General features: G+C 47.5%; 1 protein-coding gene across 1 annotated transcript in view; it reads left to right on the top strand.

Moving 5' to 3' along the window:
* The window catches only part of RHCE (Rh blood group CcEe antigens), a gene marked incomplete at its 5' end in the record, with an annotated part of 33,145 nt that overhangs the window by 9,234 nt on the left and 4,315 nt on the right, over positions 1 to 19,596 (top strand). Inside the window, 8 exons of the mRNA XM_079927404.1 lie at positions 869 to 1,055; positions 4,651 to 4,801; positions 7,237 to 7,384; positions 8,152 to 8,318; positions 9,856 to 9,993; positions 12,360 to 12,493; positions 16,193 to 16,272; positions 19,231 to 19,304. Coding sequence (XP_079783530.1) covers positions 869 to 1,055; positions 4,651 to 4,801; positions 7,237 to 7,384; positions 8,152 to 8,318; positions 9,856 to 9,993; positions 12,360 to 12,493; positions 16,193 to 16,272; positions 19,231 to 19,304 — 1,079 coding nt within the window. The remainder of the gene's footprint in view (positions 1 to 868; positions 1,056 to 4,650; positions 4,802 to 7,236; positions 7,385 to 8,151; positions 8,319 to 9,855; positions 9,994 to 12,359; positions 12,494 to 16,192; positions 16,273 to 19,230; positions 19,305 to 19,596) is intronic.

Here is a 19,596-nt window from a genome sequence, read left to right as displayed (position 1 = left end):
GTGTTGGCACTTGATAAACACTTAATAAATGTCGGCTGTTATTAAAACTCAGAGACGTTAAATAACTAGATTAAGCCACACAGCTGGAAAGTGCTGGAGCCCTGATATGACCCCAAGCTTATCTGGTTCCAGAGCCCAAACTGTTATCCATTTTGCAAACCTGGAATTAATTCAAAGCATCCGCCTGTTTCCTTTTGCTGGTCCCCTCCGGAACATTAGCTAAGTCCCTTGCGCTCATCTGTCACAGCAGCCCCTGTGCAGGGTCCGAGGCTGGAAAAGGGGAGGATCGCCCATGTGGCTCTGGTGCTTTCTGCTGGCCCACCAGGTCCCTTTCAGCAGGGGTCAAAGGGAGAGAGCCATTTTCTGCGAAGATAATTTTGGTTCTTGCCTATGAACCTCTAGACCCGCTTCTGCCCCCTCTTCTGCATGACCTGAGCTAAGTCACCAGCTTCTGTGGCCTTATTTTCTCTCACACATGATCAGGAGGTTGAACCGGATTCTCAAAAGCAGGAGTCAGTACCTTGACTGATTGTAAACTATGTGTAAGGACTTGTCCTGATGCTCTACACGTGTTCATATCATTGTGTTTAATAATAACAATAATTGCTGCATTTACTGAGCACTCAGTATGGGCCAGGCCCTGCATTAGCTCAGTTAAACCTTCCCTCAAACCTGCATGGTATGTCTGTGTTATCTCCATCATTCAGATGAGAAAACTGAGGCTCAAAGAGGGGAAGTAACTTGACTAAGCACTCTTCAATGATCTTCAATGTCCCCTCCAGCTGCCGTTCTGTAAAACTCCAATTTCACACAACCCTCCAACTTTTCTGCTTCTCCTCCTCCTTCTCGACATCTCTTCCCTGAGCAGACTTCCAGGATGTTACCATCATGGCAGTCCTTGGCTTGGGTTTCCTCAACACATCTTTGCGGAGACACTGCTGGAGCAGCGTGGCCTTCAATTTCTTCATGCTGGCCCTCGGGGTGCAGCTGACAGTCCTGCTGGATGGCTTCCTGAACCAACTCTCCCTTAGGAAGATGGTCCTCAATCTTTCCAGGTAACTGGACGGCCACTGGATCACTTTTGGGTCCTTGAGAGTCTGGGGCCCAAGAGGGCAGATTCTAGAAGAGCTGGCTTGTCCCCTTCTCTTTCCAGCACCGGCACCATGCAATATTCAGGACTTATTTATACTCACAAATTACTCATTGTTTGTCTAAAATTCAAATTTAACTGGCATCCTCTATTTTATCTGACAACCCTACGCTGTGACATCACAAGGGGCCCAGATCTACAACCCACCCTGTATCCTTTCATTTTTGTTGCTTTTGATTTCATAAACTTATACAATAAATATTAGTTCAAAGAAAAAATTAATAGAGATTAGACAAAAAGAAATAGAAATCTCACACTCAGAGAGAGAGTCTCTTGAAAAGAAGGAAGTACTCTCAGTCCTCAAATGCTGGTGGACAAGAAATAGCCTTGTCTTTAGTTTCTTTAAATTAACTCTGATTTCTTTAGATGCCTTTATAAGAACTAGCAAAATTAACCTGTGTTGCTAGAAGTCAGAATAATGGTTACCGGAGGAAGGTGGTGTTTATTGATTAGGAAGGGGCACAAAAGAAGTTTACGTGGTGCAGTAAACATTCTCTATGTTATCCTGTGTGATGGTTACACGAGAGTATATATATATATATATATATATATATATATATACACACACACATACATTAAGTTGTACATACCTGCAAAAAAAGTCATTCACACTTAATAGGAGGAACCAGGTAAAATTTTTCTATAAAAATTGTTTTTTGGTTTTATCCAATTCTGAAACTTTGTCTTGCCCAGATGATGGGTAAATCCCACCTTAGGTATCTTGGGGACCCCTTCAAGGCCATTCTACCCTCCCCTCTGAGACCCTACTAAACCTCTGGGCACTGCTGTTAAACATCTCTCCATGAACCAGGCTCTGTGCTGGGCACTTCACAAACATTGTTTGTTTAGCCCTTCCAAGTAGGGGTCTGATGTGGCATACAGGCAAGGAACTAGACGCTCAGAGCTCGTAAGACACCTGCCTAGGGTCACATAGCTAACTGGTGGAAGTGACTTCAGTTTTAACTCTGTAACCTTTCCCACACACTGCAGAGTGGTCCTGACAAGAAACACAGTGTAGCCAGCTCCCCACGGGCCCTGAAAAAAACTCTTCACCTTTTTTCTTTTAAACCATTTTAGAGCTGATCCCCATGGGGATTCAATAAACCACCCCCCCACCCCACCCCCAGTAATCACCTGGGAAGTGACAAAGGGCATTCTGGGGGAACTCCAATAGGGTGATCGTGGTCTGGTGTTTCTGCTGCCCTGGCTTAAGGTCACACAAGCCTTTGGCTTCCTGAGCCTGAGTCTCCAGGCATCTCCAGGCTGCCCCCGTCTTCTGACGTCCTGCCTGCAGGAATCTGTCAATCCGGAAAGACAAGAAGAGGCCATTTACAGCCCGAGTGAACGCCCCTGCCCTGCCCTGACCACTTGGGTCCTCCCAGCTGTGACCCCCCAATGGGGCTGGCTTCACAGATTTGAACAATGGGCTCCTTCCTGACCTTTCCTGCTCTGGCTGGGCTGGTGGGCGGTGTCCAGGCCTGCCTCTCAGACGGCCCTCTCCCTCTCCTGCCGCCTCACCAGCTCGAGGCCTGACTTGGCACTGAATCGGTTCTGCCTTGAGTCACCGATGACCAGTCCCTTCAGGGCGGGGGCCTGTCTTATTCAGTTTTGTCCTCCTTTGTTTTCCTCACATAGTAAGGACTTAGTAAATGGTTATTGGAACAAATATGAAAATAAAAAGAACCCTGAAAGTTGTGATATTTTTAATGCTGTATGTTAAAAGGTCTTGGAGGGCCTATCATAGCAATAACCAACCCCCTTACTTTGCTTGACTCACTTTGCCCTCCCAACAGCTCCATAGGCCTTGCCTCTCTTATAGATGAGGACATGGAAACACAGAGTGGTTAAGTCATTTGCCCAAGGCCACACAGCCAGGAAGTGGCTGAGTCAGGATTCCAACCATGGCAGCCTGAACAAGACTGTCCTAAGCACCGTACTTCGCTGTCTCAATCCCTCCCTGGTCCCAACTGGCCCCTGAGGTCTGAAATCCTCCCACTGGCACAGAATCTCTTGAATTAGGCTTTTGCCAGTTAAATGAGTGCTCACCCAAAAGATAACATGGCCAGCCACAGTGAAGCACTGAGTGACCCTTCATTTCAAGTCATTCCTGGCCCCTGTGAGGCTCCTTCCCCATACCTTTGGCCTCCTCTGGCTTTTCCTCTGAAGTCCTTGAGCCTTAAGTAGGACACTACATTGGCAGCAAACAGTGGGAAGTCTGTGTCCAGACTTCCGAACACAGGCTTTGGATCCAGGCCAAATGGGTGGGTTTGAACCTTACATTTGTCATTAACTAGCTGTGTGGCCATTACCAAAACAGTCACCTCTTCCAGTCTCAATGTACTCACCTGTAAAATGGAGGTACTGAATGGTACCCTGGCACCATTTACAGAGGGCTACCTGGAGGATTAAAATTTAAATGAGATGATGTACTTGCAAGCCTGTTATACATAATGCTCAATATATTATTATTATTACTGTCACTATTATGGTGGTGGTGGTGGTTGTAGCATCATCATCATCAGCTCCCAGGGGGAGGGGTGGTCTCAGCAAAGTGCCAGAGGAGGGTGGGTTGGTTTAACCACAATGGATTGTCCAGCTCAGTGCCACCTCCTCCAGGAAGCCCTCCCTGAGTCCAGTTCACATTGCTCTCTCCCTCCAGCGAACCCCTCTGGCCTCATGATATTGCAGATGGTTTTAATTGACAGGGTCATGATGTCGCTTTGTCTCCCCAGCCTAATCGTAAGTGTCTTGAAAACAAAAATTGTTTTCTCCTTCTGAATCCCTGCACTAAGCTTGCTCACTTGTCAAGGGAAAGAAGGAATCAGTAATAGCACTGAGTTAGTTCTTTGTGCCAGTCATGGTGTGCGAGACACACATGCACGACTGTTCCTTCTAATCCCCGCAACACTCCCATGAGATAAGTATTATCATCCTCCTTATTTTACAGATGAAGAGACAGGCTCAGTGAGATTAAATAGCTGTTCAAGTGGAAAAGCTGGAACTGGAAGCCAGGCTTGTCCTACTTCCAAACCCAGTCTCTTTCCACTACAGGGAGAGGGAGAGAGGAGGGTGGTGGTGCCTGAAGGATGGGCGGGCAGGTGAAGAGCGCCCTCTATTGAGCATCTGTGAGTGATGACAGTAGAAGAGAAGCCCAGGGCAGAATCCTAGTAGTCAGATCCCAGAAGCGGTCCCGTGGGAACAATCAGACATTCCTATGAGAACTTCGGAGCATCCTCAGTACAGATGAGTGTATGCAGATCAATCAGAGTGTGGCTGCCATCCTGAGGGTGGGGGAGGGGATGAAGGAGAACCCAGACTTGGCAGCCTCCATCCCCATGAGAGCGGAAATTTTGTCTATTTGCTCTCCTACTCCATCCCCAGTTTCTTGAAAAGTTTCAGGCAGAGAGTAGGTCCTCAACAAGTGTTTGCTGAATGAGTGGATGAATGAATGGGAGGCATCCTTCCTTCTCAGTCATCCCTGTCTTGGCCTCTCTCCCCAGTATTCAGATATCCACCATGAGTGCTACATCTGTGCTGATCTCAGTGGGTGTCATCCTGGGGAAGGTCAACCTGCTGCAGCTGCTGTTGATGACATTGATAGAGGTGACAGCCTTTAGTGCCACGAGGATGGTCGGCAAGGAAGTCTTCAATGTGAGTCATGGTGCTGTGAGGAGGGACCTCGGGGATGAGGGCTGAGCAGGTGAAAGGGGAGGGCTCTGTCTCCATTTGATAAAGCTTCTGGGATTAAAAAAAATTAAAGACAGGCCAAAATGGGGTTGCAAAAGTGTGGTCTATGCTAAACATTCAAACATAGCAAGCAAATGCTATGAAGGCGGTTCCCACGGTAAAAACTGTCAAGGAGGACTTCCCTGGTGGCGCAGTGGTTGAGAGTCCGCCTGCCGATGCAGGGGACATGGGTTCGTGCCCCGGTATGGGAAGATCCCACATGCCGTGGAGCGGCTGGGCCCGTGAGCTGAGCCTGCGCGTCCGGAGCCTGTGCTCCGCAACGGGAGAGGCCGCAACAGTGAGAGGCTGGCGTACCGCAAAAAAAAAAAAAAAAAACCAAAAAAAAAAACTGTCAAGGAAAGAGGTCAGTTCCCAGAGATGGAAAGCCCACTGTGGGCAATGCATTATAAGCCTTTTCCTGCTTTGTTACGGTTTTCATAGTGGTTGTTTTAAAAAGCTGCATTAATTCAAAGCCATCTCCTCTCTTCTCTGCAGCTTCAATGTTTTAGTTTAGCTGGTCCGGGGGAGGGTTTGGCACTGACTTTGAGAGTTCACTGCTTCTCCTCAAAAACTTCAATTCAGCCTGGGTTTGTTGCATGGAAGGGCTCAGGGGAAACTAGAGCCAGAAACCAGAGCTGTGCCCAGTAGAGGCAACTCAAGAAATGAGTATTCCAAGCTGACGATTCCTGGGGGACCTCAGAGAGATTAGAAATGCAAGACTTCTTCAGTTCTTACAAGGGAATTCCACAGACTTTCATTTTTATGTGTGACTGAGGGTTCCTTACCATCCATTCATTCCTTTCACAAATATTTATGCTGAGCCTATTGTGTACCAGGCACTCTTCTAGGCAGTGGGAAAATGCAGCTGTCGTGGAACTTCTATTCCAGAGGGAAAGACTGCCAATAAACAATAAAATAGGCAAAAGATACAGTGTGTTAGATAGTGATAAGTACTATGGAGAAAAAAATAAAATGAGGAAAGCAGACGGGAATAGCTGTGAGGGAGGATAAAGTGTTAGAGAGGTTGGCCAAGGAAGGCTTCCCTGGGCAAATAATTTTTGAGTAAAGAGCTGAAGGCAGCAGGTTTGCAAGTCACGTGGGTATCTGAGGACAGTGGCAGATGGAAGGCAGGGCCGTGGGAGTGGTCTGCCTCTTTCAGGAGGAGGATTGTGTCAGTGACACTGTTTAGAATTGTTGGCGCATGATGATAATAAAAAGCAGATGGGCTTTTAGTTGCTTTAATTGTTTTAAATTCTCTACAGACAATGCATCCCCTTATTGCCTGTACCCAGGGGGGTGGACCACTCCCTCCACCGTACACTCCAGGCAGTGGAACAGACGGTGCAAAGTGGTACTGACGTGGGAGCATGAGTGTGGGTTTGAGGAACAGCAAGGACAGTGTGTGTGGAATGAGTAGGAGGTGGAGTCACAGAGGTTGTGGGAGGGCAGATCATGCAGGGTCCTGTAGGTCGTAGGAAGAACGCTGACTTTGACATTGAGGGAGAGATGGAGGAATTCCCTCCCCCCTCACTGGGGGATTCTGAGCAGAAGTATGCCATGAGCTAAGATTTTAACAGGGTCTCTCCGGCTGCTACGTGGAGAAGAGTCAGTTGGGGGACAAGGGTGGAAATGGGGAGACCAGTTAGAAGATTACTGCAAAAATTTGGCAAAGTGTTGATGGTGGCTTAAACCAAGGTGGGGGTCAGTGGAGCGTGGTGGTGAAAATTTTGCCAAACCTGGATATTGGTTGAAGGCACAGCTGACAGGACTTACCAGTAGCCCACGAAGTGAGTTTTGAAGGGTTACTAAATTCGATATTCATAAAGCAAAATGAACATATAGCTGGAATTTTGCGAACACTTTAGTTCCGTATTATAAAAATTCTGGCTGCTTCATGGTGCAAAGATCATATCACTCATACTCTACGCAAAATTTGAAATTCTGCCAAAATGTAGGAAGCAGTGGGGTACATGTCCGTGTGGCTCTTCCCCCACCTAAGTGGACTTCAGCCAAAAGTGTTTAAAGCCAACCAGAGGGGAATTCCCTGGCGGTCCAGTGGTTAGGACTCGGCGCTTTCACTGCTGTGGCCTGGATTCAATTCCTGGTCCTGGAACTAAGATCCTGCAAGCTGCAAGACGTGGCCAACTAAATAAATAAAGCCAACCCGAAACCTGTCGGGAATAAATACACAGCAGCTCACGGGACTCCTCTGAAAGGGGGGCTGCTGGGCTGGGTCAGTCTCCTGACTTCAAGTCACGCCTCCTACACGAAGCCAGAACTTTCTCCAAGGAACACGGGAGGTTCCCTCCCTGTGGGCAGAAGATGCTGACACTCACTGTTCCCGCTGGGTTTTGTTGCAGATGGACAACCACATAAGCATGATGTACATCCACGTGTTTGCGGCCTGTTTCGGGCTGACTGTGGCCTGCTGCCTCCCGAAGCCTCTGCCTAGAGAAGCGGAGGACAAACAACAGACGGCCACGAGCCCCAGTTTGTTCGCCATGCTGGGTGAGGACACGGTGGCGTGGGCGGGCTCGGATCTGGGGTGGGCAAGAGGCTCCAAAAGAGGAAAATCTCTCTCCTTTTCCAACCTTCTCTGGGTGTCTGAAGCCCCTCGGTAATGATCCATTTCTTCAAGTGGTATCTGATGAATTCACATCTTTGAATTCCCCTCTAGGGAACTTCTCTTCATTAATATCCAAAGGAGAGGAGAGGCTCATTACATCTCAGTTTAAATAAGGTTATCCAATCCTTTTGTCCTCAACTTAAAGCAGAGAATTGGATACATGAAGAAAACCGGGCCTAGGAGTGGAGGAAAGAATGGGAGTGGGAAGAGAGGAGTAATAGTGGTGTATCAATAGTTGGAAGAGCTCCAGTAAAAGTGATGAACTTAGAGGCTGGGAGAGGCTTAGGAGAAGGAAATCAGGCAGTGAGATCGCCAGCAGGCAACTGAATACCAGGCCATTGGGCCAAATGAAAGCATCCCATTAATTTTTTAAAATAAGCATTTAAGCCATCACAGGCCAGGGTCAGGAGGCCTGGGGTTTGGTGATTTCAACTCTCTGGACCTTAGTTTCCTTGCCTGTAAATTATGTTAGCTGGGCCCTTCCAGCTTAAGAATTCAGAGAGGAGACATGATTTGCCCAAAGTCACAGAGCAAGGAAGTGACAGAGATGAGACTTGCCAGGTCCAGAATTCTCCTGTCTGAAGTGCCCCTGGCTCAGGCTTTGGAGCAGGAATACTGGTTCCGGCCACTGACCCTCTCTGGCCTCCAGGCACCCTCTTCTTGTGGATGTTCTGGCCGAGTTTCAACTCCGCTCTGCTGGACATTCCGGACGAGAGGAAGAAGGCCTTGTTCAACACCTACTACGCCCTTGCTGTCAGCATGGTGACAGCCATCTCAGTGTCAGCCTTGGCGCACCCTCAAGGGAAGATCAACATGGTGAGGAGGGGGCTGTCCCTTGGGCAGCACTTGGGTCTTCTAGGCCTGACACACATATTCACACCCAACCCGCCGGCCTCAGTGCCAGCCCCACAGGTCGGGAAAGAGCATATCGGGTGATGGGGTCTTGTCTGCAGCATCGTGGGGCATCAGCCCATCAGCACTGCCTTGTCAAATGGGCCTGGAACATAGGAGACTGTCAAATGAGCAAAGGCCCTCTGGGGGGAGTGATTAAATCTATCAGCCTTGACATCAAACAAACCCAAGTCTGAACCCCATTTCTGGTGGTAACTAAAGCCAGCTCCCATAAGCAAGAGTCAGCAGAGAAAAACTGGGGTAGAATGAGTCATCCTCTCCCCTTCCCCGAAGAAATTTCAAGAATGGAATAAACGGAATCCAAAGTAAAGATCTTTGTTTCCCTAGCCATCTGAACTTGGCCAAACCACTTAAACTGTTTGAGTCTCAACTGCCTCATATGTAAAGTGGGAATTGAGAGATGATGCACGTAAAGGGCTTCGTGCCCAGAGCTAATAAGTACTGGGCAAATATTAGCTGCTATTAACAACGTAGCTGCGAGTCTGTGTGTGAGTTTTCGGGGGAGAGATCCGTGAGATGGTAGACTAAAGACAAAACAAGGTCCCATGATGATCAGGGCATGAGGTCAGCCAGCCAGACATGATGGGAAAGTCTAGACAGATGGGGCGGGGAGGGGGGGGTGGGTGAAGGGGAGAGAAGATGGCCAAGGATGACAGGTTAACAGCACTAAGGGGAGGTGAGGGTCCCCACAGGTGTGCTCCATGGTCACAGGGAGTCTAGGATCAAACAAGGTAGCGACATCCAGGGAGGCAGGTGTAGGCATCAGGTCGGGGAACCCCAGAAGCTGGTCCCAGGGCCCAGAGCTCCAAGATCTGGGTAGAATTGAGAGAGGCAGAGAGCAGTAGCATAAGAGCAAGGCAAAGCCCCAGTTCTAGAGGAGGTGAAGGTCATAGCAGAGACATGACCCAGGAACAAGGGCCAGCTTCTTGGGATGGGGTCCAATAATACAGGGTGACATCGGCACCAAGTAGCCAATAATAATAATAGTAAAAAACAATAATAATGGCTTATATTTGGGGGGCATTTACTCATGTTCTATGCCAGGCATTGAGCTCAGAGTTTTATATATGGTGACTCAATTTTCACAATAACCGTATCAGTAGATACAATCAAAACCCCATTTTTCTGGTGACAAAGTTAAAGCACTGAGTGGTTAAGCACCCAACGACACATCACAACTGAGTGTGAGCATGGCTAGGATCCTGAGAAACTGCACTTTCAGGCTAAATGACTCCCAATCAGGGTGACTGCTCCCTGAGCCTGAGAAGTGGGGTGAGGTAAGACCGTTGGTGAACTCTCAGCAGAGGGGAGGGGCTGGTTTCAGGATCAGAGAAGCAGGGAAGATGTTACACTGTTTTCTTGCTACCGGCTTACCAAGTAATTTAGAGAGATCCTGTCGTCTCTATGTCATTTCATTCACCCACAAGCTATTCCTCTGCAGACGCACATCCACAATGCGGTGCTGGCAGGAGGTGTGGCTGTGGGCGCCCCCTGTTACCTGATCCCTTCTCCTTGGCTTGCCATGGTGCTGGGTCTCCTGGCTGGGCTGATCTCCATCTGGGGAGCCATGTACCTGCAGGTAAGGAGCTGGGCAATGAACACCTGCTGCTTTGGCTTCCACCAGGGTCCAGGCCCCTAGAACATGGCAGGCCATCTTGTAGTGCCAAGGGCTGCATTAGGCAGCCGTTGGCAGCTTCTCAGTTTAACTTCAGAGCTTGGGTGAGGGATCCACCCAAGTCGGATGGTGCATTAGTTAAGATCTGGGGAGCAAGTATCAGAACATATTCAAGCTTGCTCAGGAATAAGGGGGATTTGCTAGAAGGCTACTGGGGTATCACTGAACCCAAGGACAGGAATGCTGCTGGGAGCCCAGGAATGGCTGGCACCAGGGATGCGAGTCTTGTGGGGAACCCAAGAATTCCCCGCTCTTCTTTTTTTGCTTTTCCTGAACATCTGCTTTATTCTCACTCTGTAGACTTCCTTCTTCTTCTCCTGCTCCACATGGTGGAGTGTCATCTTTCTCTTCAAGAAAGCAGCCAGGTGAAATCTCTTGGCCCCAGTTGCAAATTCTTTGGAGAAGGGGCTCCTTGGTCTAACTTGGATAATGTGCCCATCTTTGGCTGGGTGGGAGGTACAGCACATCATACATGCAAGTCTGCTGTCCATGAACCATGTGAATGGGGGTGGGAAGGGCAGCGCTCAAAAGAGGGATGCTGGGTTGATAATCCAGGTCACGTCCACTTCTGATTATTTAGTTCTTCTTCTAAGTGGATGGATTTTTCTTCCTTCAATATTCTACATATACTGGTAACGTCAGAATGCGCCATTATAGCCGATTTGTCATCACACACTTCTAAGAGAAATATTTAGGAGCAACAGATCTTCGTAGGTTTGAAGACCTGATGGAGGAAAAAGGAATAGACTTTTGGGTGACACAAGAAGATGAATTTGGATGAACCGTGGATATTCAGGGAGGCAGTTTCAAACCCAAATAAGGAAGAACTTACCAACAGTTCAATCTGACCAAAAGATGGGGCAGTCTGCTTTTCATCTTTGGAGTGGAAGCGCATGTCTTTTATCTCCTCTGGCTTTGAGATCCTCTGATGAAAGTAGGACATATTCAGCAAAACGTGTATCACAGGAATTCCCTGGTGGTCCAGCGGTTAGGACTCCAAGCTTTCACTGCCGAGGGCCCGGGTTCAATCCCTGGTTGGGGAACTAAGATCCCACAAGTCACGCGGCGTGGCCAAAAAACATGTATCGCAAGTATCATGAGGCTCAGTGTCTGTCACGTTCTCTGTGCCTCAGGTTCCTTGAGTCTATCACTGCGGGAAGGATTCAAAGATGATTCACTGATTTTTTCGTTCATTCATTCACTCATTCATTCATTCATTCAACACATTTGTTTTAACAGTCTTCCTGCTTCCCAAGCTATAGTGTAGTGAAGGAAATGGACAAATAAACGCAACACAGTGTGTTAACTGCTACTGGAGCACATCTAAGCTGGCCTGAGATGGGTCAGGAAATGCCTCCCAGAGCAGAGAAGGTCTCACCCGAGCATTGACAAAGAACTTAGATTAGCCAGGGAAAGAAGTGGGAAATGTACTCCAGGCAGAAGGAACAGTGTGTTCAAAGGCTCAGTGGCAAGAAGAGCATGTGGCCCAACCAGGAAACGGAAAGATGTTCTTTGGGCTGAAGCATGACGTTCATCAGGGAGTGTGCCTCTCACCGTAGCCTTGGGAGATGGCAGGTGCTCAGGAATACCTTCTGGGCGAGTTCAAGAGTCTGAATTTTTATTCCCAAGACAATGAGGATTCTAAGGAGGGAACTAGCCTGATGAAATTTGTATTGGTATCCACATCTGTTGGCTCCCAGCCATCTGGGAGGCCAAGTGATGAAATGGAAGGAGTACTGACTGGGCGTCTAGAGGTGTGGTCAGATTCTTTCCTTTTAATCAGCCATGTAGTCTCTTGGATGGCAGTTAGGTTTGGTCTAGACCAGTGGGTCTCAATCAGTCCCTGGGGACATTTGACAATATCTGGAGACAGTTCTGGTTGACACACCTGGGAGAGGGGTGCTCCTGGCATCTAGAGGGTACAGGCCAGGGGCGCTGCTAAACTTCCTACAGTGCACAGGAGGGCCCCTAGCATAACACAGAATTATCAGCCCCAAATGTGAGTAGTGTGGACAACGGACCAGCATTGGTGTCACCTGGGACTTTGCTAGAAATGCAGAATCTCAGGCCCCAGACCCACTAAATCCAACTCTGCATTTTAATGAGCTCCCCAGGTGCTGTGAGTGCACATTCAAATCTGAGAAGCACTTATTTAGTTGAGTCCTAATGCCCATCCCCCTGGATACCCTGGATGCCAAGGGTCTGTGAAAGGGTGGGTAAGGAGTATCAGTCCCACATGCAGATCTGCTGGTAATGGTGTTTGTTCCTAGGTGTGTCTTCAACGAACGCTGGACCTCCATGACACCTACGGCGTGCAGTATACCTTCGGCTTGCCGGGTCTACTCGGAGGGATCACCAACATTGTGCTGACGGCGCTTCAGGTCAAGTGGACCAAGGTTTCCACGTAGGTCACTTGGCTCAGCCCCTTATCACCCCATCCAGCTCAGGAAGGAGTGTGCCCAGAGCCCCTGGCCGGGGAAGGGGGGGTGGTGCCCAGGGCCGGGCAGTCAGAGGCCTCAGTGAATATTCGTTGGCCAATTTATTCTGAAATTCTGCCCAGCCCCTACTGTGTATGGACTTATCACCTGTCCAGGCCCCTTCTTTCTAAAGCAGGCAGCTTAGGTGCAGGGCAAAGGCAGACAGTCCCGAGTCCTCCCAATTGCAGGCAGAGTAGGCGATCAGGCTCAAGCCAACTGAGCCTGTGTTTCAGTCCCTGGTGGTTTAGGTTGTGGTGAAGTGTGCCGTGGGGTCTTGGCCTCTTACTAGCTGGGCCATGCTACCTAACCTCTCTGAGCCTCTGTCACCCGATGGTAAATGAAGATAATGATAATTCCTCCCCTCCTAGGGGTGTTGGGTGCTACTTGAGGCCAGGTACTGTGTGGTTAAGAGGATTTGATATGTTAATGTAGGAAAATGCTGAGTACAGCCCATCCCTGAGACCCAGAGAGGGAAGGAGCTTGGCTAAGGTCACGCAGTGAGGTGGGACCGTGGGTCTCCGGACCAGAGTCAGGTCCTGTGCCCCTCAGACAATGGACAGCAATGATCAGAACCCTGGCCATCACCTTCTGGAAGTTATCTTCTTGTTTCTTTCCTTTTTTTTTTTTTTTTTTGCGGTGGGGGGCAGTTGTTTATCTTCTGAATGTGACTCACATATAATGGAAGAGTAACTTGGGCACAGGGATAGATTTTTCCAGATGAACTGAGTTAGTGATAACAATAATAATATTACTGATGACAGTACTGTTTGACTGCTTTCTAAATGCTAGGCATTATGCTAAAATCATTACGTCATTATCTCATTCAATCCTCACAACCACCTGGTGAGGTATTATTAGCTTTCCCTAAGAAATGATACTTCGGGGGAGTTAGCTGTCCAAGGTCATGTGGCTGAAACCTGGCTGTAAGGTTATGAGCACCTGCGGTGGGTGATGAGAGCTCATCATTGTGGAGGTATCTCAAAGAAATCATGGAGGTCTGCATCCCTCAGTTCTAACAAGAGAGACGACCATAGCCCCAAATTATAGGAATCTTCTGTGAGCAGGTGAGATATACCTCCATGAGCTGCTTGGGGGTGAAGAGGATCCCATTTGGGGGTGGGGAGGGGATGGTCTGTGGGAGGCAGTGCATCTCTGTAATGGACTCCAGTGATGCGCCTGCCACTGCTTCAATAGCTGTGCGACTCTCAGCAAAGCTTTTTCCTCTCTCTGGGCTCCTGAGTTCCCCTCTGTAAAATGAGGGGTTGATCTAGCAGGGTCCTACACTCAGATACCTGTAGGGACCAGGCAGGTAAGGCTAAAACTGAGACCGGTGAGGGGAGGAAACTATGGGCATTTGCTCTTCAGTGCCGGGCAGCTAATACCGTGCAGGGTCCCAGGATAAGTGTTGCCAGATCTAATGACTTTTCAAAAGTCAGAAATCCAGAGTTTTGCATGTACTTCCCAAGCATTGGCAAAAGATTCAAAATCACTAGAAACATTGTGTGGGCCAAATTCTGCTCATGGGCTGCCGACCTGGAACTTCTGCACCACCTACCCTTCTATCCCCCAAATTCTGTGATTCTGTGGCTCTCCTAGAACAGTGGCTCTCAACAGCATCAGCATCACCTGGGAACTTGTTTGAAATGCAAATCATACCCCACCCCAGACCCACACAATTAGAAATCTGGGGGCAGGCCCAGCAGTCTGTTTTAACGAGTCCTCTGTGTGATTCTCATACAAGCTCAAGTTTGAGAACTATTGGCCTATAGCAAAAAAAAAAAAAAGCAAAGCTGTCAACCAGCAGTGTGCTGCTAAAGGACGAACAACTGGCTCTCCAGGGAAACAAAGCCCTGACTTAGAGCATTTGCTGATTTCTCCCTGTGGCCAATTTCAAGCCATCAAGGTAACACCCCTGAACGTGGAGTTGAGAAGAGCTGAGAACCATCGGCCTGTGTGTCTGTGTGAGCTGGCTCCAACACCCGTCCGCAGGCCAATTCTCATCAGGATGAGACAGCTGAGGACCAAGAAGTAGTCCTCTCTCCTCTGCGGGAACCTGGCAAAGGGAAGGGCACAGTGACAGCGATGACCCCTCTCGGGGTGGCCTCTGGTCTGCTGGAAGCAAAGGGCACAGGCTTCAGGGACACACAGACCAAGGTCACATTTACCAGTTGTGTGACCTTAGGCATGGTATTCAAACTCTCTTTAAGTCTCAGTTTTCTATCTGTAAAATAGGATAATAAGATCCATGTCCCAGGGCTGCTGTGATGATTCAGCAACATATAATAATTAAAGGGCTCGGGACAGGGCTTGGCATGCAGTAAACACCCAACACATGGCCCCTTTCTTTATGATGGTTACTGATGCTGCTGCCTCCGTAGGAGGGGCATCTGGATGTAGTGGAAAGATGGGGAAAGGACTGAGCTGGCAGTTAGAGCGCTTTCTGGGAAGTGTGGATCAGCTGTTTTATTAGCTCTGTGTCATTGGATGAGTCAGTTGACTTTACATTCATTCCACAAACAATATTTGTCGATTTCCCATTTGGGTGAGCGAATGTAAATCAGTCAGATGCTGTGCTTGGAGGCTGGATGGAGCATTTTTCACAAATTGTGGGATTTTTAAAAAATAAATTTATTTATTTAATTTATTTATTTTTGGCTGTGTTGGGTCTTCTTTACTGTGCGTGGGCTTTCTCTAGTTGTGGCGAGCTGGGGCCACTCCTCGTTGCGGTGTGCAGGCTTCTCATTTCGGTGGCTTCTCTTGTTGCAGAGCATGGCCTCTAGGCACATGGGGTTCAGTAGTTGTGGCACGTGGGCTCAGTAGTTGTGGCTCACGGGCTGTAGAGCGCAGGCTCAGTAGTTGTGGCTCACGGGCTTAGGTGCTCCACGGCATGTGGGATCTTCTCGGACCAGGGCTCGAACCTGTGTCCCCTGCATTGGCAGGTGTACTCTTATCCACTGTGCCACCAGGGAAGTCCCTTGATTTTTTACTTTCTTAATGGTATCTTTTGATGAACAATAGTTTTAATTTTATCATAGTCCAATTTATCATTGTTCCCTCTATGTTTAGCTCCTGTGTGTCATGTTTAAGAACTTTTTGCCTACTGCAAGGTCACACAGGTGTCCTCCAAGGGCCGCTTAATAGTTTAAAGTGAAGCCCTGGGGTTGCTTTGAAGGAGAGAGGACAGGCACATATGTCCAAGGGGGTAGGCAGGGGAGGTGGGTCTGATGGCCAAGCTGTACCCCATCTCGCCCTGATAGAAATAAAACCTTCATCTTTAATTGCCTAATGAGGAAACTCAGGACTGTGAGAGTTTAAGTGCCTAGGGTCGTGCAGCTAGTAACAGAACTGGGACCTGAACTTGGGTTTTCTGACTTCTACTCTAGTTCATCGTTCATGGGGTCTGAGAACTAAAGTAAGCCAAAGAGGATCTTGAAATCCCTTCTTCCCCTTCTACATGTCTGCATAGCTTTGTGGGAGAATGACGGGAATGTACTGCCTAGGGAGGGGACATTTGTTCTCCTGGTGGCCCTTCCTGACAGCATCACTACTGATGCAATCTTTTCTGTCCCCAATGACCTCTGCGGCCTGATGCCCAAATGTGACCACCTCTGCTTTGTCATTTCTAGGCTTGGCTACCAGATACTCACTGACTCCGGGGCATTCAGCTTCACCATCATTATGGGTGTGGGATCTGGTCTTCTGACAGGTCAGTGTGAGACCACCCTTCTTCCACCATTGTCCAGGGCACAGGGCCTGGGCCTAGACTGAACTTGCCCCATCCCTGGACGTGTATGTGCCCATGCCCTTCCCCCTGAACCCACCCCCTCAGCTCCAGCCAAAGGAGGCAAAGAGCCCAGACCTTGATTAAAAAATAAAGGAACACAGAATTACAAACTTTCATAATTGGAAAGGTCCTCAGAAGTCACCTGGACACTGCAGCCTCTTGAGCCCAGGACTGGTGATTTCATCAAATTTTGCACAAAAGACCAAGGAGACCCTTATGCTACAGAGCTTACCTTTTACTCCCTGAGAACACCTAAATACTATTTTGTTCAGCAAATATTTGTTCAATATCTGCTATGAGCCAGGCACTATTCTTAGGTACTCAGGATACAGCAGTGAACCAAATTCCCTGGCCTCACCTTCTAGATGGGGAGGGGGCTTTTCCCATAAACAGAAAAAAATAAAATAAAATAAAATGAATATATATGTGCTATGTCAGATAGTAATAAGCACTATGAAGGGAAATAAATCAGGGTAGGGGGAACATAGAGTTATTGTGAAGGTGGGCTGCTCTTTTAGAAGGGTGGTAAGGAAGGCCTATCTAAGAAGCTGACTTTTAAGCAAGGACTTGAATGCAAAAAATGAGGGAGATACCATGTGTTTATTTGGGAGAAGAACATTCCATGAAAAGGGACAGCAAGTGCAAAGGCACTGAGGCAGGAGCATGCATTGCATGTTTGGGGAACAGCAAGGATGTCAGTGTAGCTGATGTGGGTGGAGTGACAGGGAGAGTGGCAGGGGTTGAGGATAGAGTGGTAGCAAGGAGCCAGATCATTCTGAGACATGGGAAGGCATTAGAGATCTGTAAACAGAGGACTGATGTTCTTTTGCTTCTGCAATATGACAGACCTGCAAAGAATCTTGGGGAGATACCAATTTGCCAGTCTTACATGCTAGGTGAAAACATGCATTCTGTACAGAACTGCTCACTGTTATTCTACAAGCAAACAGCTTTTATTGGTTAGATTTTCATATATTGTACCTCTAAGCATGGAGTGAATGCCAAATAAGAGACAAAGTAGCATAAGTAGACACTAAGGAGTTGTGTGATCTTGGGCGTGTCACTTTGGGCATTGGCTGGCTTCTCTGTAAAATGAAATGATTATAGTAACTAATCATATGGCGTCCTTTCAGCTCTGAAACATATATGAAAGTACTGTTTGGAGTTTTAGAGAATGAGATTGGCTAGAATTGCTTTAACGTAACAATTGGCCTCGGCTTTCGACAGAGTCTGAGGTGATTAATTAAATACAGATAAGAAAAATGTCTCCAGCCATCACTTTACATTCTATTCGTGGTGGCAGTCCAACCCTGAATAGGGTTGCCAGATTTAGCAAGTGAAAACACAAGGCACCCAATTTGGAATTCAAAAGGAACTGAGCATCTTGTATTTTACCTGGCAGCCCTACCCCTGGCCTCTCACACCATTTACCACTCTCCCCAGCGTGCGGAGGCTTCCCGTGCTTCACTGAAGCCAAGAAAGAGAATAGAGGAAAGACACTCCTATCATTCCTTTAAGAGTTAAGACCAACCAGCTTTCCTCTTCACATGTTGCTTTCCACATGAGGGAGCCAGTGATAAAAAAAGGACTTGGACAATGGAGGCGGAAAGAGGCCTCCAAGAGGCCAAGATGGCAACAAACTGACCCCCTTAAGCCAACCATTTTACATGTGAAGAGACCTCGTTCCGTGGAGCCCGTCTATAATATATGCACTTATTTAAGAAACCATCTTATCAAGCATAGTGATGGGGTTTCCCAGGTCAGGCAGATTAGAAATAGCAGATTAGACGTGGATAGGCTTCTAGAGGCAAGGCACCCTCGTAGAAGTTAGAAGTGAAAGCAGAGAGCCTAGCAGGAGAAGAGAATTTCCTAAAACCAGTCACAAGAACATGAGAAGCTTGGGCTGCTGGAGAACAGGCCAGTAACCTTCAGCAGCTGTAGCCCTTCTCCACGTTACACAGCACATTTCATAAAAGGATGTTCCTAGGAACAGTTCTGATTTTTTTTAAAAGTCTAAATGTGTTCAGTGTTGTCTCATAAGACAAGAAAATATAATAATTTTAGAGGATTTGCATCAGATGAGTAAGCCTCAGCTATCTGGAAAATATATGTAGGCGACAGGGATCATTTCTGAGTAATTCTAGCTAAATGAGGTGTGCTGATTGCACTCTACATGCCAATATCAGTTAAAGGCACACACTATAAGATGAAAATATGAATAAGCACACACCTACTCTTGTTAATCTTACTATTTAATACATTGGGACTGATCATCATCAATGGCATTTCCCTGCTTCACATGAAAGGTAAACACTACTTTATGTACTGGAAATTTGGCAGACTTTGAGCGACTGGGGAAGGCATAGGGCCCGAGCTCTCTGGGTGGAGGACGGATGGGAGAAAAGAACAGGCACAGACGCAAGTTGTTATAAACTACTTTCCTAACAAGTGGAATCTTGAGCTGAGGTCACTGGGACTTTATTGGAACCAGTGAGGATGGACCTGCAGGGGTGGCTATTTGAGTCGCTCTCCATGGTAGCTTTTGCATTTTAAATAGACCAGCTCTTAAGAGGGGCACCGTCTAACAGGGTCCTTCTATTCCGTCTTGGGAAGTGTGTTAATCCATGACGATCATATACCTCCCTGCGTAACCTAAATCCTTTGGATGTAATTGTTCTTGCCAGTTCCTTTTGAAAGATGTCTATAGAATGAATTAAGCTGGTCCAGGAAGGACAGTGCTTCAATTTGTCTATCTCCTGGTTGTGGAAGAAAAAAGGATTTCTGCTGAGATACCATAGTTGACTTATAATATTTTGATTAATTTTGAGATAACAAATGCAATCATCTAAGTGTGTAACATTTAATTATGAATTTAAACAGGTATGCTCTTAAACCTCAAAATATGGAAGTCACCTCACGTGGTTAACTATTTTAATGACCAAACTTTCTGGAAGGTAAGCGCTTTAACCTATTAATGTCTAAGGTTTTGAGTGAATGAACTTAAAAATATACTGGGTATATATGTTAACTTGGTGTTTATGAGAGTAAAGTAACAAACAAACAAATCCAAGATGTGTGTGTGAGCGTGTGTGCATGTGTGCGTGTGTAAGCATGTGTGCATGCGTGTGTGAGCATGTGTGCATGCGTGTGTGCATGCGTGCGCACGTGTGTGTGTTGGTGGGGGGGTGAGGATGTAGTAAATGTTCCCATTTCCCTGATGCCTCAAAATCACTGAGGGTCAGGGAT

Source organism: Stenella coeruleoalba, assembly GCF_951394435.1.
Source record: "Stenella coeruleoalba genome assembly, chromosome: 1".
Classification (NCBI taxonomy): Eukaryota; Metazoa; Chordata; class Mammalia; order Artiodactyla; family Delphinidae; genus Stenella; species Stenella coeruleoalba.
The sequence above is the reverse complement of the archived record's forward strand: the minus strand, read 5'-3'. Positions and strand labels throughout refer to the sequence as shown.